At 42.7% G+C, this 26118-nt stretch overlaps 1 protein-coding gene across 2 annotated transcripts in view; it reads right to left on the bottom strand.

Annotated features, from left to right (window-relative positions):
- LOC110486589 (putative sodium-coupled neutral amino acid transporter 12) overlaps positions 1-26118 on the bottom strand; it is an 88519-nt gene that overhangs the window by 37775 nt on the left and 24626 nt on the right. For both annotated transcript variants that reach the window (XM_021558307.3, XM_090196823.1), the window contains exon 8: positions 24467-24563. In XM_021558307.3, coding sequence (XP_021413982.1) covers positions 24467-24563 — 97 coding nt within the window. The remainder of the gene's footprint in view (positions 1-24466; positions 24564-26118) is intronic.

Here is a 26118-nt window from a genome sequence, read left to right as displayed (position 1 = left end):
TTTTTTAAATATTTCTTTTCTAATATTTTTTAAAACATTTGTATATATTTTTGTGTGTGTTAGAATTGCTTTTTGATATGTTGTATATAGTTATTTGCACTGTTGTATATAGTTATTTGCACTGTTGTATATAGTTACAGGTCATTTCACCAATTCAGCCACTTGGGTACATTTGGGCAACTTGTGTGGGACACCTGGGTGACTCCATGCTAAATGTCATGTAGCTCACCCATTCCTGAAGTTATCAGTCTGAAACTTTGCACACCTACAGTTGCCCTCTTGTGTTATCCATCAAAATTATCACCAGCATCCTATTCTAGTACATGTGAAAGATGAGGCTACAACAATAAAAAACAGAAAACGTATGCTCTTTCTTTCTCTTTTCTTCCACCAGATCTACTGTGTTATATTCTCCTACATTCAATTAACACAAACACAAACTTCAGAATGTTTCCACTCAAATTATACCAATAATATGCATATCCTTGCCTCTGGGGCTGAGCTACAGGCAGTTAGATTAGGGTATTCTTCAGGCGGAAATTGAGAACAAGGGATGCAGCCATAAGAGGTTAATGGGTGAAGGAGGAAGATTCTCACCTATCTGTTGGCAGTCAAAAAGGATCAGAAGTATTGTCCGAAGCACACTTGCTGGAGAAACCCTTGCTCTTGCGGATGGAATTGACAATGCAATCTTTCTTGCAACTCTGTTGTGGCAGCGTAGCCTAGTGGTTAGAGCGTTGGACTAGAAACTGAAAGGTTGCAAGTTCAAATCCCCGAGCTGACAAGGTACAAATCTGTCATTCTGCCCTTGAACAAGGCAGTTAACCCAACCTAGGCCGTCATTGAAAATAAGAAATTGTTCTTAGGGGGCAGCATTTTCACTTTTGGATAAATAGCATGCCCAATTTCAACTTCCTGGAATATAAGATGTGGATAGAAAACACTGAAGTTTCTAAAACTGTTTGAATCATGTCTGTGAGTATAACAGAACTTATGTAGCAGGCAAAACCCTGAGGACTAACTGTTCAGATTTCTTTTTTTTTTGCCTCTGACTGTTCCCTGAGTTGTCTTTGCCAACTGGATGTCACCAGTCTTTGGAATTTGGTTGAGGTTATTCATTTGTGCAACGAAGAAGAAGCACATCCTGGAGCAACGTTACACTATTGAGAGTTGCGCAAGACGTTAAAAAGGAGCATGGTTTGTTTACTTCCTCTATTGAACACAGATAGCCCCGTCTACAATTTGATGGATTATTAACGTTTAAAAATACTTAAAGTTGTATTACAAAAGTAGTTTGAAATATTTTGGCTAAGTCTATAGGCAACTTTTGAAATGTTTTGTAGTGACATTGCGTTTTTTGGCAGCTGTTTTTTTCTGGATCAAACGCGTCAAATAAATGGACATTTGGATATATATGGACGGAATTAATCGAACAAAAGGACCAATTGTGATGTTTATGGGACATATTGGAGTGCCAACAAAAGAAGCTCGTCAAAGGTAATGCATGTTTTCTATTTTATTTCAGTGTTTTGTGTAGCGCCTGCCGGGTTGAAATATGCTGCTCTCTTTGTTGACATTGTGCTATCATCAGATAATAGCTTTTTATGCTTTAGCCGAAAAGCTTTTTAAAATCTGACATGTTGGCTGGATTCACAACGGGTGTAGCTTTAATTGAATATCTTACATGTGTGATTTAATGAAAGTTCGATTTTTATATCATTTTTTGAATTTGCCACGCTGCATTTTCCCAAGTGGGACACAACCGTCCCCTATACCATAAGAAGTTAACTGACTTGCCTAGTTAAATAAAAGGTAAAATAAATTTAAAAAAGAGCTTACCACTGGTGAGACAAAACGGCACATTCTACCTGTAGTGTGTCACTGACAACTACTCATTAGTTGATGCTGTGAAGTCAACCAAGTCTGTCACAGAGAAAAGACTTCGTCTTGAGATTAGCAGCATCAAGGAACTTATTCAAGCACAGAGAATACAGCGGATTCTGTGGTCGACCACAAAGGAACAGCTTGCTGACTGTCTGACTAAAAAAGGAGCATCCGGTCTTGTGCTCCTACAGGCTCTCAGGAATGGAAAGTGGCAGCTTGAGTAATACAAAACTGTCACACAACCAATTTGTAATGAGGAACTTGAATAATACAACATTTAATTATGTTGTTGATGTTTTGTCTTTAAAGAAAAGGAGGAGATTGTTAAGTTGCTGTTTTAAGTATCCCTATATTTCTGTTATTCAGGGGCTATCACTCAGTTAAGAGTGCGCCTGTGCGGGAAGTCTTGTTGTAGATGGACCTAGCCTTGAGTGGAATGGCTACCTTGTAGTGTGTTCATACGATATAGTGAACTTTGTTAAACTGGACCTCCATATGTTACAGCTGACCCACAAACACTCAATGACGCACCCAGTACACAAGGACTCTACCCAGAAGTGAGCTTGCCTCAATAACTGTCTAAAATATGACCTTACAATGCTAAATTAGAAAATTGCAAGTTTGACAAGGAACACATTTGCTCTCGATTCCATTAGCTTCACACTCACCAAGGTCAAGCTGATGTCCAGATGTATGAGCCTAACGGTTAGCTCATGGCTACCATCACTGTGAGATGTGTGAAAAGAATAAAAACAACCTCAACACTAATCTTTCTCATACACAGCCCGCTCTCGGTGGAAGTGAGATATACTCAACACAGACACTTTTACTGTTAATTAAGTAGATGACCCAGGAGACAACCGTCTAGTATCTATGCAATTAAAGATGACTGTAATGAGAGGAAGGATGGCAGCAGCCAGAGAATGGGATTGGACAGGACATGGAGGAGGGTGAGGTAAGTGTAGATGGGATATTTTGCCACCTGCCTGTGACTATTTAACACATCAGAATTGCTCAACATTACAGTAACGCAGTTGAGCCCAATTCCTCTTCACTTTGTCTCAGTAGGAGATGACAGAAAACTAATGAAGGAAGTTGAAGCAGACGTCAGTAAAATCAAAAAAGTTTAACCTGTGGTATTTCAAATGTACACACCGCTTTAGGGCAAGCCCACATGAAGACTAAAGCACGCATATAGATGCATCTTTATTTATTTCACTGCAGTACTAATAAATCACACTGGCTGGGCTTGTCATGGCCAACTAGTATTTGTTAGGCCAAGAGTTTGACAATCCACCAGCATTCCTAGGTCAGCATACGGTCTCAGGACAGTCTGACAGTGAATCCATGTGTAGGCCTAAACTTTTTCAAAGGCAAATGCTCAACTATTAAGAACCATTTACAGCATGATTAAGCAAGTGATTGCAGGGTTCCACTTGTGTGAGTCTATTTGAGACTAAATGGTGAGGACCACTGAGCTCTGTATGCCCTCACACACTGCCGCTTTGTTTGAATAATGATGTCACATGAGGGTTACCATTAGGAAATGGCTGTGCTGGACATTTGACCAGCAGCATTTTAAATTTACCGGACCCATATGCATTGGGTGCGTAACCTGATTAGGGCATCCACACACCGTGCTCAGAGTGACAGTAATCGCATTCAGAAGAACATGCATGTCGAGGATGCAACGATATATGGTCCTTCTTACAGACTTCTGATGTGCACTTTGAACATGTTAGAATAACTACAAGAAGGGCTTACCAAGAAAAACTTCCAAAAGGACTCATTTGAGGTCAAATTAAGTTAGGGCACTCAACAACAAAAAAGGCAGAGATCGATTTCTTATTGTTCACTTTAATCCAGCCTGTCCAGTTTATGATGGCTTACCGAAAATTCATAAAAGTATGGATGAACCTCCTTTACGTCCCACAGTGTCAGGTAACAGTAGCCCTGTTAAACACCTATCTCAATATGGTGATTTATTCATCTTAACATTTGTGCCAGCATTGCCAGCCTTTTTAGGAGATACTGAAAAGCCCTCACATCAAATTACTTCCAATATGTGGGCAGTTTCTACCAACAGATTCAGAGTACAGCAATGGGAGCTGACTCCTAACTATGCAAATGTATTCATGGGACACTGGGAGGAGACCTTCATTTATGATGTCCAGAAAAACCCATATTTCCAGAATATCACCATTTGGAAAAGATACATAGACGACATCCTACTGGTATGGAACGGTACTGAAGGTCTCCTCTCAGAGTTCATTTCTTATAATTTATCTGACCCAAATCTCAAATTCACAACAGAGAGAAGAGAAGAAAACAGACTTGGAGTCTACTATCTTCTGCAAGCCGCAGAGTAAGAATGCACTTTTACACACCGGTATCTCAATTCCTAAGACTCCGAAGTAACTTTCACAGACATAGACTTTGAGCGCAAAGCTAATGGTATGCACACTAGGTTCCTGCAACGTGGGAATGATAAGGGAGTTATTGAACAGGCCTATACCCGTGTTAGAAAGACTGAACGTCAAAGCCTACTCACTGGCACTAATAGTGGTGATTCTCTGATCCACCTCTACGCAGACAACACCATTGTGTATACTTCTGGCCCTTCTTTGGACACTGTGTTACCGAACCTCCAGACGAGCTTCAATGCAATACAACTTTCCTTCTGTGGCCTCCAACTGCCCATAAATACAAGTAAAACTAAATGCATGCTTCAACCGATCGCTGCCCGCAACTGCCTGCTCGCCTAGCATCACTACTCTGGACGGTTCTGACTTAGAATATGTGGACAACTACAAATACCTAGGTGTCTGGTTAGACTGTAAACTCTCCTTCCAGACTCATATTAAGCATCTCCAATGCAAAATTACATCTAGGATCAGCTTCCTATTTCACAACAAAGCATCCTTCACTCATGCTGCCAAACATACCCTCGTAAAACTGACTATCCTACCGATCCTCGACTTCGGCAATGTCATTTACAAAATAGCCTCCAACACTCTACTCAGCAAATTGGATGTAGTCTATCACAGTGCCATCCATTTCATCACCAAAACCCCATATACTACCCACCACTGCGACCTGTATGCTCTCGTTGGCTGGCCCTCGCTTCATATTCGTCGCCAAACCCACTGGCTCCAGGTCATCTATAGGTCTTTGTTAGGTAAAGCCCCGCCTTATCTCAGCTCACTGGTCACCATAGCAGCACCCACCCGTAGCAAGCGCTCCAGCAGGTATATTTCACTGGTCACCCCCAAAGCCAATTCCTCCTTTGGCCGCCTTTCCTTCCAGTTCTCTGCTGCCAATGACTGGAACGAATTGCAAAAATCACTGAAGCTGGAGACTCATATCTCCCTCACTAACTTTAAGCATCAGCTATCAGAGCAGCTTTCAGATCTTTGCACCTGTACATAGCCCATCTGTAAATAGCCCATACAATTGCTCCTTTGCACCCCAGTATCTCTACCTGCACATTCATCTTCTGCACATCTACCACACCAGTGTTTAATTGCTCAATTTTAATTATTTCGTCACTACAGCCTTTTTATTGCCTTACCTCCCTAATCTTACCTGATTTGCACACACTGTATATAGACTTTTCGATTGTGTTATTGACTGTACGCTTGTTTATTCCATGTGTAACTCTGTGTTGTTGTTTGTGTCGCACTGCTTTGCTTTATCTTGGCTAGGTCGCAGTTGTAAATGAGAACTTGTTCTCAACTGGCCTACCTGGTTAAATAAAGGTTAAATAAAAAAATTGACAAATGCCCCCATGTTTGTGTTTTACAGCACGTGCTGGTCGCGTCAAATCCAATGTATTAAAACACTGGCACATTCTCAAATGTAATCCAAACCTACGAGTGTCCACAATATTACCCCCTCACATTTTTTGGGGGCCATACAAGAATATAGCCGATTTCATGACGCACAGCATGAAGCTACTTAAGAAGCATGACACTTGGCTACCAGGCCCACCCAATGGCAATTACAAGTGTGGCCACTGTGCACATTGTGACAGTACAACCAATATGAAAGTGTTCACTCTTCTGAATGAGTATCTTGAAGCAGTAAAAGGAGATAAACAGAAACAGTTTCTATTATTATTATTATCTTGTTTTTATTTAACCTTAATTTAACTAGACAAGTCAGTTAAGAACAAATTCTTATTTACAATGACGACCTACACCGGCCAAACCCGGACGACGCTGGACCAATTGTGCACCGCCCTATGGGACTCCCAATCACGGCCGGTTGTGATCCTGCCTGGAATCGAACCAGGGTGTCTGTAGTGACATCTCTAGACCGCTACGCCACTTGGGAGCTCTTGCGCTGTCTGACAGATTTTTCACTCAAAGGCTCTGTATCTGTATGATAAGATACATAACGAATACACAAGCCAATTTAATTCCACTAAATTATGCAAATGAATCTATTGACCGATAAGCATGACCATTCAAATGTATTTCCATCGACTTTCCATCAATTAACAGGCTAAATAGCATTATTTCGCAATTTTTTATCTGTGTTACATTTACATTGGACCAACTTTAAACATTAGAAATCAAGAGTAAGATTACTAATGGCACTTTATCCTCCAAAAGGAGCTGGACCAATTAAACAAGTCTTGAGGTACTCGCCTGAAGTAGAGTACATTATGATAAGCTGTAGACCACACTATCTACCAAGTGAGTTCACATCTATATTATTCGTAGCCATCTATTCACCACCACGGGCCGATGCTGGCACTAAGACCGCACTCAACCAACTCCATAAAGGCCATAAGCAAACAAGAAAATGCTCATCCAGAAGCGGCGCTCCTAGTGGCCTAGGGACTTTACTGCAGGCAAACTTAAATCAGCTTTACCAAATTTTAACCAGCATGTCACATTTGCAACGAAAGGAAAATATGTAATAAAAAAAAACACCTTTACTCCACACACAGAAATGCATCTAAAGCTCTCTCCCGCACTCCATTTGGCAAATCTGACCATAATTCTATCCTCCTGATTCCTGCTTACAAGCAAAAATGAAAGCAGGAAGTACCCATGACTCGCTCAATAAGGAAGTGGTCAGATGACGTGGATGCTACGTTACAGGATTGTTTTGCTAGCACAGACTGGAATATGTTCCGGGATTCATCCAATGGCATTAAGGAGTATACCACCTCAGTCATTGGCTTTATCAATAAGTGCATCGACAACGTCGTCCCCACAGTGACCGTGCATACATATCCCAACCAGAAGCCATGGATTACAGGCAACATCTGCATCAAGCTAAAGGCTAGAGCTGAAGCTTTCAAGGAGCGGAACACTAATCCGGACACTTATAAGATAGGCAGCGCGCAAAATATTATTATTATAAAAAATAAAAAATGTAAATATGTAACTTTAACATATTAACAAGTCCAATAGAGCAAATGAAAGATAAACTTATTGTTAATCTACCCATCGTGTCCAATTTCAAAAATGCTTTACAGCTAAAGCACAACATATTAGATCACCGCCAAGTCGAAAAAAACACAGCCATTTTCCCAGCCAAAGATAGCAGTTACAAAAAGCAGAAATAGAGATAAAATGAATCACTAACCTTTGATGATCTTCATCAGATGACACTCATAGGATATCATGTTACACAATACATGTATGTTTTGTTCGATAATGTGCATATTTATATCCAAAAAATCTCAGTTTACATTGGCGCCTTACGTGCAGTAATGTTTTGATTCCAAAACATCCGGTGATTTTGCAGAAATACTCATAATAAACATTGATAAAAGATACTAGTGTTATTCACAGAATTAAAGATAGACTTCTCCTTAATGCAACTGCTGTGTCAGATTTCAAAAAAACTTTAAGAAAAAAAGAACGGCACTCAGAGCCCAAAACAGCCAGAGGAATATCAACAAAATTAGAAACAACACCATAAATATTAACTTACCTTTGATGATCTTCATCAGAAGGCACTCCCAGGAATCCCAGTTCAACAATTAATGACTGATTTGTTCCATAAAGTTCCATCATTTATGTCCAAATAGCCACTTGTTGTTAGCGTGTTCAGCCCAGTAATCCATCTTCATGAGGCGCAGGCACTTCATCCAGACAAAAACTCAAAAAGTTCCATTACAGTCCTTTAGAAAGATGTCAAACGATGTATGGAATCAATCGTTAGGATGTTTTTAACATAAAACATCAATAATGTTCCAACCGGAGAATTCCTTTGTCTGAAGAAATAGCACTGGAACGCGAGGTAACTCTGTCAGGAGCGTGCGTCATGAGACCAAGGCTCTCTGCCAGATCACTGACTCAAAGAGGTCTCATGAGCCCCTCCTTTATAGTAGAATCCTCATTCAAGTTTCAAAAGATGGTTGACATCTACTGGAAGCCGTAGGAAGTGCAACTTCATCCATATCTCAATGTGTATTCGGTAGGCCAAGCTTTGAAAAATTACAAACCTCAGATGTCTCACTTCCTGGTTGGATTTTTCTCAGGTTTTCGCCTGCCATATGAGTTCTGTTATACTCACAGACATAATTCAAACAATTTTAGAAACTTGAGTGTTTTCTATCCAATACTAATAATAATAATAATAATATGCATATATTAGCATCTGGGACAGAGTAGGAGGCAGTTCACTCTGGGCACGCTATTCATCCAAAAGTGAAAATTCTGCCCCCATCCCAAAAATGGAATCTTACTACACCGGCTCTGACACTCATCGGATGTGGCAGGGCTTGAAAACTATTACAGACTATGCAGGGAAACCCAGACACGAGCTGCCCAGTGACACGAGCCTACCAGAAGAGCTAAATGCCTTTTATGCTCGCTTCGAGGCAAGCAACACTGAAGCACGCACGAGCGCACCAGCTGTTCTGGATGACTGTGTGATAACGCTCTCGGTAGCCAATGTAAGCAAGACCTTTAAAACAGGTCAACATTTACAAAGCCGCAGGTCCAGATGGATTACCAGGACGTATACAAAAAGCATGCGTGGACCAACTGGCAAGTGTCTTTACTGACATTTTCAACCTCTCCCTGACCAAGTCTGTAATACCTACATGCTTCAAGCAGACCACCATAGTCCCTGTGCCAAAGGAAGAGAAGGTAACCTGCCTAAATGATTACCAACCCGTAGTACTTACGTCGGTATGAAGTGCTTTGAAAGGCTGGTCATGGCTCACATCAACAGCATCCTCCCGGATACCTTAGACCCACTGCAACTGGATCCTGGACTTCCTGACGGGCTGCCCCCAGGTAGTAAGGGTAGGCAACAACATGTCTGCCACGCTGATCCTCAACACTGGGGCCCCTCAGGGGTGTGTACTTAGTCTCCTCCTGTACTACCTTTTTACCCACGACTGCGTGGCCAAACGACTCCAACACTATCATTAAGTTTGCTGATGACACAGCAGTGGTAGCCCTGATCACCGACAATGATGAGACAGCCTAGAGGGAGGATGTCAGAGAACTGGTAGTGTGGTGCCAGGACAACAACCTCTCCCTCAATGTGAGCAAGACAAAGGAGCTGATCGTGGACTACAGGAATAGGCAGGACGAACAGGCCCCTATTAACATCAACGGAGCTGTAGTGGAGCGGGTCAAGAGTTAGGTCATTGGTGATGTGTACGCCAAGGAACTTATCATGGGCCAAACACACCAACAGTCGTGAAGAGGGCACAACAAAACCTTTTCCCCCTCAGGAGACTGAAAAGATTTGGCTGGGTCCCCAGATCCTCAAAAAGTTCTACAGCTGCACCATTGAGAGCATCCTGACCAGTTCAATCACTGCCTGGTATGGAAACTGCTCGGCATCTGACCATAAGGCACTACAGAGGGTAGTGCGTACGGCCCAGTACATCACTGGGGCCAAGCTGCCTGCCATCCAGGACCTATATAATAGGCGGTGTCAGAGGAAAGCCCATAAAAAATTGTCAGAGACTCCAGTCACCCAAATCATAGACTGTTTTCTCTGCAAGCGGTACCAGAACACCAAGTCTAGGACCAAAAGGCTCCTTTACAGCTTCTACCCCCAAGCCATAAGACTGCTGAACAATTAATCGGTACCGGTACTCCTTGTATATAGCCTCGTTACTGTCATGTTAATGTATAACTTTTTATTTATTTTTTATCTTTAGTTAATTAACTCTTCTTGAACTGCACTGTTGGTTAAGGCTTTGTAAGTACGCATTTCACAGTAAGGTCTACACTTGTATTCAGCGCATTTGACAAATAAAGTTTGATTTGATAGATATGAGTTAGTAACTTCAGTGATATCACCAAGCCATTACTGAAACAGAAAGAGACTGTGAAGCAATGAGAGGAAATGATGAGGATGATCAACTCTATACTGTACAGATAAGACTGTATTACTCCATTTATCCTAGCTTCAAAACCCCTCTGATGTTCAGAGTTTCAAGCCTTTGAAGTCTATCAGAGAATGTTGTGGCATACAACAATCACTGAACAGGCATAACATCAGCGTAAACAAATATTGAACTTGGGTGTGACCTGTATAGGTAATTCTTAGTTCAACAGATCAATCGAGGGGCTGATCTAAAGTTATGCCATTACACTGGATCTCAAAATTCACTTCTCTCTGGAGAGATGAGAGGATACCAAGAATAAGACATGAGCTAAACTCTTAGCCAACATTTAAAACTATTCCCTACTTTATCATTCACAACTTCCCAGAAATATGGGTTTAGCTTAACCAGACCTCCCAAAAAACTGTTGCTGATACATTTGTGCCAGCAGCCTCTATTTGGGTAGCCACAGTAAAATGGGAACAATAATCAGTTGTCAAAGTAAACAATGATGAGCATTTTATTTATTTTTTAAATATAAAAATAAGTAAACAATGATGAGTATAGCATTCATTTGCTACACTGAACCATTATGACTTCATATGGGGACCTGTGGTGCAGTTGCCTTCCAGTTGGTTTGCCTAATTAAAATCTCTGGCTCCTCAAAGGAAACCATTATACACCTAGGTAAAAAAATAACGAGCAACACCGCAAAGGGAAGATTTATGACAGGCAAGGGACATAACTGGGAGCAAATTCGAAACGATAATTTGCCTGTGGTTTAATAGGACCTCAGCTATTTCACTCTCCCGATCGTTATAACTTTTAGTAGGGGATGTGGGGGATGGGGAGAAGGGGGTGCCATATCGCACAGAGAACAATGTCTCATTAAATTATGACGATGGACCCTATGAAGAATAAATTAAATAATACATCAACTAAGAGGCCCTGTCATGAATATGCTCCATGTCACGGTGTAATTGAAAAAGACAAGCTGAATATGAGGAAGCGGACTGTCCCGTTTAATTTCCTGGCTTTGGAGAAGGGTGCAAACGGTTGGGTCATTCTTTCAATAGGAGGCTGGGTCTGGTCAGCCTAACCAGCAGGCCCAGACAAATACACCAACACACAACCATACAAGCAATCAGCCCAAGGTCACAGGGTCTGAAGGTAAAAGTCTCTTGAAACCTGTCCCTTTTTAAATGGGAGCCTGTGTTCCGTTTAAGCGGCAGATTAATTCCATGAGAATCACGTTTGTTAGCTTTCAGCCACCCACCGAGCAAGACCCTTACATCATTCTGAAATGTCCTTGTACCAGATAACCAGCTTTTCAAAACAGAAAACAATATTGTACTCAGGATGTAGATTTTCTCCTTAAACACGAGGCACGGACTTTAACGTGTTAGACAGGCCAAATATGTTTATTTTATCTCACTCCCCTGAAAAAAAGGAAAGAATTAACAATTGACAGACAATGCCATTAAAAGTAATAGAAAACAATGGGCTACACTACTCCCTTGTTTTGTTTTTCAAAACCATTGAGTGAAATAACTTCTCAAATGACGATTGTCTGCAGCGTCTATAAGCAAAAAGACAGAGGGAAAACGGAGTTAAATGGACAGGCTGAAGGCAATAATTAAACCATGTATTACCGTGGTTACAAATCACAGGCACACAAGCCACATTGAGTTCTGTAGTGACAGCTGCCAAAGAGATCCTTAAGCACATTTGATGGCGTTAGCAGTTTCTCTCGTGTGGCTAACTGCCACTCTTTATGGTAATGTGACAGCAGCACCATTCACACAAAAAAAGGTTAACAACTGCTCAATCTGCTGGAGTGGAAGCAATATGCTGTAGTTAGCAAACACAGATGAGACAAACTCTTCCTAAACAGGGTAAGTATAGGTTCTAGTCTTTCAAAAGTCTTTGAAAGTGACTGGATGATCAGTTGGATCCTCAGCCTACATTATTGTTCTCTGACTCAGAGAGGCTGTATCCTCTCTCCTGCATGACCTCCAAGTCCCCCTTGCCAACAGTCCCTCCAGTCCTCTCCCAGTACGGCTGTGTTCCTCTGCAGTGTCCTGATCTGCAGCTCTGATTGGGTTCTGCCTCGTGTTGGTGTGGAGTGGACTCCACTTGTGTGGTTCCCAATTCAAACACTTCCCCCTGCTGAGGTAATCTCTATTAAACCATCTGCACTGTCGTCATCTCCCTGCAGCTCTGAGGTGGCTGTACCACAACAGAGCTACACTACAGCACCCTTGCTCCCTCTCCTCCAAAGTGAAACACACACACATCTGAAGAAAGCATCACATCAAATACTGTACCTCTGTGTATTATCTGGGCTTATCTGCGTCTGTTCTCTCTGTGGGTCCCCGAGTGTGTGAGTGAGTTGGACTCGTTCAATGGAGTGGATCTAAACAGATGGTTGACACAAAGGTGGCCTCGTTTCATGGTGGGTGGCGCCCGCTGAGAGAATATTTCAATTCACTGGGCATCCACTCCCTTGAGTGGTCTAATAGACACAGCCTTTAATACGCACATATGCATAAAGACAAACAGGGAAAGAACGCAGTGTCAGCAAAACCTAATTTTGAGCTGATATACAGTATTGATTTCCATCACTTTCTCAACCACAAGAAAAACAGTCTCAATATAAAATCAGCCATTTAAATCACAGCTGGGTTATGCAACAGTATATGTATGCATTATGGAACCAGTGGACAGCTAGGGCCTTTTTTATGCAGTAAATTCCCAATGGTGTTGCAAATTGCAATTGAAAATCAAAAGGTAAACCTCGCCAGGGAGCAACAACGGACAAAGAGATTTAATCGAGGTCTCAGGAAATCTCTCTGCTGGGGTTAAGCCAGTCCCCAGAAAGACCCCATTGTTACACTTTCAAGCCAAAACATAATCCTTACAATTAAAACTGTGGTCCAATGTAAAGGGCAGGTCAACGGCTAGGATTGGCCAAGCACACAATGACCTACAACCTTATGCTGGGATATGCATGACTGAGGAAAAGCCCAATCAAAGTGAGTAGTTAGGATGTAAGATTTCTCTTAGTGTCTAAATATACTGTATATTAGTTTTAAGGGAGAGTGAAAACAGCCTAGGTACTAGACACGAGAATCAATCAGCAACAGATCAAATCTCACCCAACTCATCTTCATAGCCCTTTACACTTGTACATGATGAAAATGGCAGATTTGGGCACGGATAAATGCCTAAATTCAAACGCAGTGGCTGAAGAGTAACATGCTATACATGACGTCAGAGTTCATAGCTTCACGTCACTGTAAGGGGTTTGACTGACCGCTGTTCTGAATTTGAGTGTGACAAGTAGTTGCAGTTACTTACAAACACCCTTTAAAATTAAGAGGACTATGTATTTGGGAAGATGATGAAAATGTTTATGTATTATGTCATACAAGTGAGTACAAATGTGCACTTCACATTTCTATATGATCAAACTCATGCATATGCAATATCAACATTTATGATCACTATGTTTGATGTACAGTTACAAGATGACATGGCATCATAAACTGGGGTGTCTGAACAGAATGAACCTATTTTTGTCTTTTGTGAAGAAAATTTGCCACGGCACATGCACCTGAATGCACTCATGACTCATTCCGATGCGCACCAAAATTATGACCCATTTCCCTGAATTGCATTGTGAAAGCCTAACTTTGCAAAATCGTACTTTAGAATTTAGTTTGTCATATTGGCAATATAACAATATTTCAAATGATGCCCACCTGACCCAGACTGTGATTTATAGATGGACAGTTTCTGGATTGCGAAAACAACAGTAATTGTGTGATGGCTGGGATGCAGGATACGACAGACACAAGAGAGGGCAAAAAAGCACCTTGTACAGTGGGGAGAACAAGTATTTGATAACCTGCAAAATCGGCAGTGTATCTTACTTACAAAGCATGTAGAGGTCTGTCATTTTTATCATAGGTACACTTCAACTGTGAGAGACGGAATCTAAAACAAAAATCCAGAAAATCACATTGTATGATTTTTAAGTAATTAATTTGCATTTTATTGCATGACATAAGTATTTGATACATCAGAAATATTTGGTACAGAAACCTTTGTTTGCAATTACAGAGATCATACGTTTCCTGTAGTTCTTGACCAGGTTTGCACACACTGCAGCAGGGATTTTGGCCCACTCCTCCATACAGACCTTCTCCAGATCCTTCAGGTTTCGGGGCTGTCGCTGGGCAATACGGACTTTCAGCTCCCTCCAAAGACTTTCTATTGGGTTCAGGTCTGGAGACTGGCTAGGCCACTCCAGGACCTTGAGATGCTTCTTACGGAGCCACTCCTTAGTTGCCCTGGCTGTGTGTTTCGGGTCGTGGTCATGCTGGACGACCCAGCCACGACCCATCTTCAATGCTCTTACTGAGGGAAGGAGGTTGTTGGCCTAGATCTAGCGATACATGGCCCCATCCATCCTCCCCTCAATACGGTGCAGTCATCCTGTCCCCTTTGCAGAAAAGCATCCCCAAAGAATGATGTTTCCACCTCCATGCTTCACGGTTGGGATGGTGTTCTTGGGGTTGTACTCATCCTTCTTCCTCCAAACACGACAAGTGGAATTTAGACCAAAAAGCTATATTTTTGTCTCATCAGACCACATGACCTCCTCCCATTCCTCCTCTGGATCATCCAGATGGTCATTGGCAAACTTCATACGGGCCTGGGCATGCGCTGGCTTGAGCAGGGAGACCTTGCCTGCACTGCAGGATTTTAATCCATGACGGCGTAGTGTGTTACTAATGGTTTTCTTTGAGACTGTGGTCCCAGCTCTCTTCAGGTAATTGACCAGGTCCTGCCATGTAGTTCTGGGCTGATCCCTCACCTTCCTCATGATCATTGATGCCCCATGAGGTGAGATCTTGCATGGAGCCCCAGACCGAGGGTGATTGACCGTCATCTTGAACTTCTTCCATTTTCTAATAATTGCGCCAACAGTTGTTGCCTTCTCACCAAGCTGCTTGCCTATTGTCCTGTAGCCCATCCCAGCCTTGTGCAGGTCTACAATTTTATCCCTGATGTCCTTACACAGCTCTCTGGTCTTGGCCATTGTGGAGAGGTTGGAGTCTGTTTGATTGAGTGTGTGGACAGGTGTCTTTTATACAGGTAACGAGTTCAAACAGGTGCAGCTAATACAGGTAATGAGTGGAGAACATGAGGGCTTCTTATTGAAAAACTCACAGGTCTGTGAGAGCCGGAATTCTTACTGGTTGGTAGGTGATCAAATACTTATGTCATGCAATAAAATGCTAATTAATTACTTAGAAATCATACAATGTGATTTTCTGGATTTTTGTTTAAGATTCCGTCTCTCACAGTTGAAGTGTACCTATGATAAAAATTACAGACCTTTACATGCTTTGTAAGTAGGAAAACCTGCGAAATCGGCAGTGTATCAAATACTTGTTCTCCCCACTGTATTTGAAGACTCTTCTCTGAGTAATAAAAGTGCATTAAAATTACTTAGGATACGTGCACACTTTGGAGAGGTTTGTGGCCCAGTGGATACATCAGTTAGTCCTCTCACTCATACACTTGGAATTATTTGTCTTATGTTGCACCTACCCCACATTTTCCAGGAATATTCTTTTGTTACTGAATATATCCAGAGTATTTTTCTGATTTTGTTATCAACAAATGCAACAGAAGTACAATAAATGTAAAATGAACATAAAATTCAGTGTCATTTTTGGATTCAGTCTTGTGTCAGGTGAACTGTTCTGTCCTCACTTTGGTCTAATAATTTTCCAATAATATCCAAACTGTTCCCTTTCAATTGCTACCATGATTATGCATATCATTGTCATATTTCCTCTGTCAGAAACATTTAAAATGTAGCCCTATCTATATAGGCCGATTCCTACAAGTGTAAAAGGGTTAAGAGGTTTTGCAGATCGTGATGGAGAAAATGGCTGCCATGCTCCACAGCATGATCTATAGCGCTTTGTGTGGATACCATTGATCTAACCAAAGGTCAGAGAAAACCAAAAGGCCACCCACCTTGCAGCTTGTATGCTGTTATTAGTCCGTCTTGCTATGACAAAAGCCTGTGTGTTTACAATCAATGTCGTCTGAGCTCAGTCTGAAAGGGACTAAAGAATGTGAAAGGAACTGACAAAGTACAGCCCAGCACCAGCTGTGTGAAAAGCTTGACGTCCATTGAAGGTTTACAGAATGAGAAAACCTTTGATCACCTGCAATACCTTTATCATTTCAGTCACAAAGTCACTGAATGAACTGATATGACTTTAAGTTTCAAAAGAACTTGCAGAGCTGGCCATTGACGATAAGTCAACCTGACAAATAGTCCAGACACCTCAGGGTAAAGTGTGAGGCTGACCTCCAGAATTGTGAATTCCATTCCGTGCAATCCAGTGAATATTGTTATTGAGTTTCACTCATGTCCTCTGCATGCATGTATGTATGAGGTGCAAAGTTCATACTATGTGTAGGCACTACCTCTCAATCCTAGAGAGAGTGGTTTGACAGACTTAGTGACGGGGGGGGGGGATCGATACAGTTACATACGGGACATTATTTTTTGACAGTATTATATTGATACTTTGACTTCGTTAATCGATTTGTAAAAAAAAAAAACATTTAATACATACATACATACATGTTGGAGTCATTAAAACTCGTATTTCAACCACTCCACAAATTTATGGTAAACAAATTACAGTTTTGGCAAGTCGGTTAGGACATCTACTTTGTGCATGACACAAGTCATTTTTCCAACAATTGTTTACAGACAGATTATTTCACTTAATCACAACCAGAAGTTGACATACACTAAGTTTTTTATAAAAATGTTTTTTTTATTATTTTACCCCGTTTTCTCCCCAATTTCGTGGTATCAAATTGTTTCAGTAGCTACTATCTTGTCTCAGCGCTACAACTCCCGTACGGGCTCGGGAGAGACGAAGGTTGAAAGTCATGCGTCCTCCGATACACAACAGAGCGCGCATCCAATCCGGAAGCCAGCCACACCATTGTGTCGGAGGGAACACTGTGCACCTGGCAACCTTGGTTAGTGCACACTGCGCCCAGCCCGCCACAGGAGTCGCTAGTGCGCGATGAGACAAGGATATCCCTACCGGCCAACCCCTCCCTAACACGGACGACGCTAGGCCAATTGTGCGTCGCCCCACGGACCTCCCGGTCACGGCCGGTTACGACAGAGCCTGGGCGCGAACCCAGAGACTCTGGAGGCACAGCTGGTGCTGCAGTACAGCGCCGTTAACCATTGCGCCCGACATACACTAAGTTGACTGTGCCTTTAAACAGCTTGAAAAATTACAGAAAATGATGTCATGGCTTTAGAAGCTTCTGCTAGGCTAATTGACATAATTTGAGTCAATTGGAGGTGTACCTGTGGATGTATTTCAATACCTACCTTCAAACTCAGTGCCTCTGCTTGACATCATGGGAAAATCTAAAGAAATCAGCCAAGACCTCAGAAAAAAAAATGTTAGACCTCCACAAGTCTGGTTCATCCTTGGGAGCAATTTCCAAACGCCTGAAGGTACCACGTTCATCTGTACAAGCAATAGTAAGCAAGCATAAACACCATGGGACCACGGAGCCATCATAACGCTCAGGAAGGAGACACGTTCTGTCTCCTAGAGATGAACGTACTTTGGTGCGAAAAGTTCAAATCAATCCCAGAACAGCAGCCAAGGATCTTGTGAAGATGCTGGAGGAAACAGGTACAAAAGTATCTATATCCACAGTAAAACGAGTCCTATATCGACATATCCTGAAAGGCCGCTCAGCAAGGAAGAAGACACTGCTCCAAAACCGCCATAAAAAAGCCAGACCACGGTTTGCAACTGCACATGGGGACAAAGATTGTACTTTTTGGAGAAATATCCTCTGGTCTGATGAAACAAAAATAGTACTGTTTGGCCATAACGACCATCGTTATGTTTGGAGGAAAAAGAGGGAGTCTTGCAAGCCAAAGAACACCATCCTAACCGTGAAGCACGGGGGTGGCAGCGTCATGTTGTGGGGGTGCTTTGCTGCAGGAGGGACTGGTGCACTTCACAAAATAGATGGCATCATGAGGAGGTAAAATTTGGTGGATATATTGAAGCAACATCTCAAGACATCAGTCAGGAAGTTAAAGCTTGGTCGCAAATGGGTCTTCCAAATGGACAATGACCCAAGCATACTTCCAAAGTTGTGGCAAAATGGCTTAAAGACAACAAAGTCAAGGTATTGGAGTGGCCATCACAAAGCCCTGGCCTAAATCCTATTGAAGATTTGTGGGCAGAACTGAAAAGGCGTGTGCGAGCAAGGAGGCCTACATACCTGACTCAGTAACATCAGCTTTGTCAGGAGAAATGGGCCAAAATTCCCCCAACTTATTGTGGGAAACCTGTGGAAGGCTACCCGAAACGTTTAACCCAAGTTAAACAATTTAAAGGCAATGCTACCAAATACTAATTGAGTGTATGCAAACTTCTGACCCACTAGGAATGTAATAAAATAAATAAAAGCTGAAATAAAATCACTCTCTATACTATCATTCTGACATTTCACATTCTTAAAATAAAGTGGTGATACTTACTGACCTAAGACAGGGAATTCTTACTAGGATTAAATGTCAGGAATTATGAAAAACTGAGTTTAAATATAAATACACCTTAGCCAAATATATTTAAACTCAGTTTTTCATAATTCTAGACATTTAATCCTAGTAAAAATTCCCTGTCTTAGGTCAGTAAGTATCACCACTTTATTTTAAGAATGTGAAATGTCAGAATGATAAGGTCTAAACTTCCGACTTCAACTGCGTGATATATATATATATATATATACACACACACACTTCTCATAAAAATAAAGGGAACACTTAAACAACACAATGTAACTCCAAGTCGATCACACTTCTGTGAAATCAAACTGTCCACTTAGGAAGCAACACTGATTGACAATACATTTCACATGCTGTTGTGCAAATGGAATAGACAACAGGTGGAAATTATAGGCAATTAGCAAGACACCCCCAATAAAGGAGTGGTTCTGCAGGTGGTAACCACAGACCACTTCTCAGTTCCTATGCTTCCTGGCTGATGTTTTGGTCACTTTTGAATGCTGGCGGTGCTTTCACTCTAGTGGTAGCATGAGACGGAGTCTACAACCCACACAAGTGGCTCAGGTAGTGCAGCTCATCCAGGATGGTACATCAATGCGAGCTGTGGCAAGAAGTTTTGCTGTGTCTGTCAGCGTAGTGTCCAGAGCATGGAGGCGCTACAGGGAGACAGGCCAGTACATCAGGAGACGTGGAGGAGGCCGTAGGAGGGCAACAACCCAGCAGCAGGACCGCTACCTCCGCCTTTGTGCAAGGAGGAGCAGGAGGAGCACTGCCAGAGCCCTGCAAAATGACCTCCAGCAGGCCACAAATGTGCATGTGTCTGCTCAAACGGTCAGAAACAGACTCCATGAGGGTGGTATGAGGGCCCGACATCCACAGGTGGGGGTTGTACTTACAGTCCAACACCGTGCAGGACTTTTGGCATTTGCCAGAGAACATCAAGATTGGCAAATTTGCCACTGGCGCCCTGTGCTCTTCACAGATGAAAGCAGGTTCACACTGAGCACATGTGACAGACGTGACAGAGTCTGGAGACGCCGTGGAGAACGTTCTGCTGCCTGCAACATCCTCCAGCATGACCGGTTTGGCGGTGGGTCAGTCATGGTGTGGGGTGGCATTTCTTTGGGGGGCCGCACAGCCCTCCATGTGCTCGCCAGAGGTAGCCTGACTGCCATTAGGTACCGAGATGCGATCCTCAGACCCCTTGTGAGACCATATGCTGGTGCGGTTGGCCGTGGGTTCCTCCTAATGCAAGACAATGCTAGACCTCATGTGGCTGGAGTGTGTCAGCAGTTCCTGCAAGAGGAAGGCATTGATGCTATGGACTGGCCCGCCCGTTCCCCAGACCTGAATCCAATTGAGCACATCTGGGACATCATGTCTCGCTCCATCCACCAACGCCACGTTGCATCACAGACTGTCCAGGAGTTGGCGGATGCTTTAGTCCAGGTCTGGGAGGAGATCCCTCAGGAGACCATCCGCCACCTCATCAGGAGCATGCCCAGGCGTTGTAGGGAGGTCATACAGGCACGTGGAGGCCACACACACACTACTGAGACTCATTTTGACTTGTTTTAAAGACATTACATCAAAGTTGGATCAGCCTGTAGTGTGGTTTTCCACTTTAATTTATTTTGAGTGTGACTCCAAATCCAGGGTTGATAAATTTGATTTCCATTGATCATTTTTGTGTGATTTTGTTGTCAGCACATTCAACTATGTAAAGAAAAGTATTTAATAAGAATATTTCATTCATTCAGATCTAGGATGTGTTATTTTAGTGTTCCCTTTATTTTTTTGAGCAGTATACATACATTCATACATACATACATACATACATACATACATACATGTTTTTTGTTTCTTGGTAGCATAAGCTAGAGCAAGTCAAAACTCCGGTATTTTTCATCCTACGGCTTGTTCTCCATCTTTTTAAATAGTGAGCCAACATGTTTTCAGCACTTATTTCAATGACTGATCAAAACTTATTTTCTCATGCTCTCTTGTCTCTCTGCAGCATTATCAAATTGAAATACATATAGAATCACAATACATATCGGCACCTAAGTATCGTGATAACAACGTGAGGTCCCTGGAAATTCCCAGCCCTGGACAGGCTGTGAAGATGGTAGCTTGTTCAGATAAGCTGAAGAAATCTATTGACAGCGGTTATCAAAATAGTCCCTCCTATATAATAGATGATCCTTGATTTGGTCAGTGTTTTTCTCACCTCTCTCCCCTTCTCTGTGCTGATCCCCAGAGCCTTGTGGGTCTGCTAGTAGAGCAGAACTACTTTTCTGAACTGGGACAGCTGTTCTGTCACATACTAAAAATAACCCACAATCTGTTGTCCAAGTACAACAAACACTGCTGCAACCACTGTGGGGCAACTGTCTGGAAAAAAAATGACAAATGAAATGAGAGATTTACAAGCATAATGTGAGGTACACTATATATACACACACACACACACACACACACACACAGACACACACATAAGTGTGGACACCCCTTCAAATTAGTCGATTCGGCTATTTCAACCACACCTGTTGCTGACAGGTGTATAAAATCGAGCACACAACCATGCAACATCCATGGACAAACATTGGCAGTAGAATGGCCCGTACTGAAGAGTTCAGTGACTTTCAACGTGGCACCGTCATTGGATGTCACCTTTCCAACAAATCAGTACGTCAATTCTGCCCTGTTAGTGCTGCCCTGGTCAACTGTAAGTGCTATTGTTGTGAAGTGGAAACGTCTAGGAGCAACAATGACTCAGCCACAAAGTGGTAGGCCACACAAGCTCACAGAACGGGACAGCCGAGTGCAGAAGTGCGCAGACCATGACTTTGGAATGAGATGTTCGACGAGCAAGTGTCCACAGTTTTGGTCATGTAAGGGAAAGGGGGATACCTAGAACTGAATTCAAATGCCTTCAACTGAAATGTGTATTGTATCTTGTTCTGATAAAGGGACTGGCACATTCAAAATCGACCAACGAGATCTAGAATAAGACTAGCTTGTGGCTCAGTTGATGACGATTAGAGCAGTCTGGCCAGGCAGACCACTGATATGTGGGTGGCAACTATAAAAACCTGGTCTGATGAGGCCGGTGGCCCGAAACATGCAACGCCCAGGGTTGTGACTTTCAGACCAACACAGTACAGGGCAGGTGGAAAAAAAAGTCTTAAGCCTGTCTATATGGGCAACAGTCCATTTGAGGGTGCAGAGGGTAGAAGGCCCCCTGGAGAAACCACTCCATCAACCCTACTTCTGTCTGTCTGTGACATTAGCCTGAGTTCTCTATATCATGCTCTCTCCTTCTCTCTTTCCTTCTCTCTCAAACAGCCACCCACACGGGGATTACAGCTGTGCACCGTTATGCTGTAATCGGGCTGCCCTTTAATCTTTCCTTGCTTCCTTTTCTAAACCCTAATAACGCTGTGGCTGGACTAATGTGTCCGACATCAATCCCACTCCCCATGTGGCAGCCAGTGGTGCCCTACACAGTACGGCAGCCCAGGCAGACTAAATACGCACCCAACTGAGGAAGTTCAGGTTGCATTACTGCTTAGCACAAAACCACAACTTAAACATTACACACACTATTGATTATTTAAGATGAATAAATATGGTACAGAGCAGTTACCGCAGTAAAATCCCTTAAGGAAACAGATAATACCATTCAAGGGATTAAAGCCCCTTATCAATGGCACCTATAGAACTGGGAGCTACAAATGCCTGGTCAAGGTACAAATGGAGGATTAACTGACAATCTGTTACCAGGAGAGACTACTCAATTTTGAGGTTGAGAAGATGTGATGGTGAGGAGAGAAATGTGGTTGATGAGGACAGGAGAGAAGGGCCATTAACAGATAGAATGTAATGACGACTGAAATACAGAGAACCTCCTGAACATAGTTCAAAGACCAGCTTTGAGCAATTCCATTGGTATACAACAACTGAGCAGCAACTAATGCTAACATATTGAACGCAGTGTGTTTGCTAATGCCTACACCCTCTTAGAGCCTCAAAACTAAGCCAAACTAATTGCATAACCAAAACAAAAAAAGTAATTAGGAATTGTAATTATGGTTCTTTTTGTACTGCCTTTTTCAAACACAAACACAGAATGGGACGGCATAATATGAATAGGCTCATTTGAATTCTTTAGCTAAACCAAAACAAAATAAAGGGGCATTTCCCAATGCCGTATTGTCAGCCTTTCTGACAACTGTTCCAATGTTTTCCAAAGTCTGATTAAGCATATTATAATAGGAGTCAATACTAAAGCACCCTCTGACTCACTCAGTTCATAAAGAGACTGGCAGTAGGGTGATAAAGCAGGTCACTTAGTTCGGAGCTTGAAGCCTTCCAGTGAAATGATATGGACGTTGTTGTAAGGAAAAGGGAAAATACTGGGCTGCATAATGACTCCAGATGGCAAAGACTAGATGTTGTGGACATTGTGCCTAGATAGACCCATCATTAGGACGAAGGGCACCTTGGTCTTTGGGGTGGGACAGAGATGTGTCAGAGAGCATAAGCAGGCATAGCGTAGGGGGGAGAGGAGAGGTATTTCCATTGGGCAGGACAGAGCGGTGTATGGAGAGCGGCTTGGCTTAAAAGGAATAGTCAATCAATTATTTAAAGTGATCATGGGGAGTGGTGGGCAGTGGCTAAGGGGCCAGAGCGTTTGACCCAGGCACGTCAAAGACAAAGGGGGGCTGAGGAGCAGGAAGACACTCCACTCCCTGTGTGCTAACAGAAGCTGATGAATGTTTTATCAAAGCCCAATTATTTATTTAAGGACGAGTCCACCATGGGAAGAAATCTAATAAGGTTTCATGGAGAAGAAAATGGGAGAAAATACAACTAAGCCCCTAGAAGTCCAAATGTCTGTAAGCAGGAGAGACCAAAACTAATAACAGGAAACATCTTCTTTAAGAAACACCAGAGAACAGTTGACTTTCTGTCAGATACAATCAATTATTTTAAAATATTACCAAGCCAAAATAATCTCAACATCTACTATAATAAGAAGCAATCAGTTAGATACATTAACAGAGGTGGAAATGTCCCTTTCCCTAAAAGGAAACTTTGTGAAACTGCAAGGTAAACAAAACATACAGGAGGAGATTATAAATCAGCATAATTTCAATTCGTTGACATGATGTAAGAGGCTTATCCAGACGAGATAAAAAACAACAATGCATTTATTGGAGAATTGTTTGGGTATGCTCGTTCTGTTGAAAATGAGTGAGGGTGGAGGGAGGAGTGAGGGTGGAGGGAGAACAGTGGAGGGGGGAAATAATACAGGAGGAGATCAGCACATCTATCACTGTCGGCCGGCCAAGTTAAAGCAAAAGTGGAAATCGCAGGAGTTTCGCTCTCTTAAGACTTCAAGGGCACACACACTTGCTCAGGGCTGCAGGAGTGGAGGCCGTGAGAGGCTCTCTGACACTAACACAGACAGGGGTTGGCACATTGGGGCTCAGTCACGATGGCAGGGGCTGACAGAGAGAGGTGTGGTACACCATGTGTCCTCCAGGGGCCTTTGGGACGAGGGTAGAAGGACAGGGGTGAGAAACAGGGGTGCAGTATGTACTCACCAGAAACACCTTGTAGGCGTCTTTCCTGGTGACAGGCCCCCAGCACAAGTCGGTGTCGTCGTATTTCACACTGCCAGCACTGCATGAGTGGTTACCACTACAGAGAGAACAGACAGACTGGTGATCATTACAGATCCCTTCATGATCAGATCAAGTCAGTCCAAGAATAACATACGACAGGAAAGACTAGTTTACAATATTGCAAAAAAACATGAAGCAATGATAAAAGATTAAATATGACAGGGCAGAATTACTAAAACTTTGCAGACTTGTCAGTTCCTACTACCTCGGAGCAGTTAGATTATCAGCGAGGTCAGTTCCTACTACCTCTGAGCGGTTAGATTATCAGCGAGGTCAGTTCCTACTACCTCGGAGCGGTTAGATTATCAGCGAGGTCAGTTCCTACTACCTCGGAGTGGTTAGATTATCAGCGAGGTCAGTTCCTACTACCTCTGAGCGGTTAGATTATCAGCGAGGTCAATTCCTACTACCTCTGAGCGGTTAGATTATCAGCGAGGTCAGTTCCTACTACCTCGGAGCGGTTAGATTATCAGCGAGGTCAGTTCCTACTACCTCTGAGCGGTTAGATTATCAGCGAGGTCAGTTCCTACTACCTCGGAGCGGTTAGACTATCAGTAAGAAAAGTATCAGTAAAAGTTATATCACTGCACTAGACTTGATGATCCAGTCTTCCTGGTGGAAAATTACACATTGTCATTCTGAGGCAATCACAAAACCCTTTCAGTGCTGCCAACAAGGTGCGGCAGACTGAGCATCAATTATGGGACATAATCATTAGAATCTGCCTCTGCCACCGAGAAGTCTGCTGCGGCAAGGCTTTACAAAGAGATACTGCTCTACGATCTCAATCGCCTGGCTCTCCTCAGTGGCAGAGCCAGTCGAGCGGGGAGCTCCGGTCTGTGCCATAGGGTAATTCCTTTTTAAGTGTCTGTTCCGCCTCACATTTTAGCTAGAAAGTTACCACGAGGCTTTTCGACCCCGCTGAGTCAGAGAGGGACAAATGTATATTTTTAATGCTATTATGGTGGTATGTTAATAGAACTTCCTCTGATGTGGTAAGTGGTTAAATTGTAATCTTGAATTGAAATGTATTCACTCACCTTGACCTTTAAAAGTTAAGTATCCCTATAAATGTTTAAGGATCTCATCCTCACCACATTATGTTCATAAGATACCCCTATATGGCACTCCCAGGGCTCACTGAACCCTTAAAAAGTCACTGATAATCTAACGTCATTTGGGCAAAATCGGAGAGCGCTTTAGTGTTTGGGGAGGGGTCTTTGGTTGAAATTGTACTTTTTGGAACACCATGAGAAAGTCAATCATCTTTCTGTCATAAAGCTACACCAAATTGAATTGTGATCCTGACGGTTGAGGTGGTTTCACCAGGACAATAGTTTCTGTAGAGAAGAGCCTCCCTTAGAACTGTCTGAGACAATATGGAATATGTGATATTCACCCAGCCCCACCGGGCCAGTGGAGGGGACTTGTAATAAAAACCTGTCTGGGAGCCAGTCAACAAAAAGTAAATGCCAAGAGCACTGGTGGGAGGTCAGGAAGGCTAAAGGCCCCCTCATCAGAAAGTTTTACTGAGGCAGAAGGTAAGGGAACAGCCAAAGTGCAGAGATAAA

Source organism: Oncorhynchus mykiss, chromosome 13 (assembly GCF_057628025.1).
Source record: "Oncorhynchus mykiss isolate SJ-2025 chromosome 13, ASM5762802v1, whole genome shotgun sequence".
In the NCBI taxonomy this organism is placed as follows: Eukaryota; Metazoa; Chordata; class Actinopteri; order Salmoniformes; family Salmonidae; genus Oncorhynchus; species Oncorhynchus mykiss.
The sequence above is the reverse complement of the archived record's forward strand: the minus strand, read 5'-3'. Positions and strand labels throughout refer to the sequence as shown.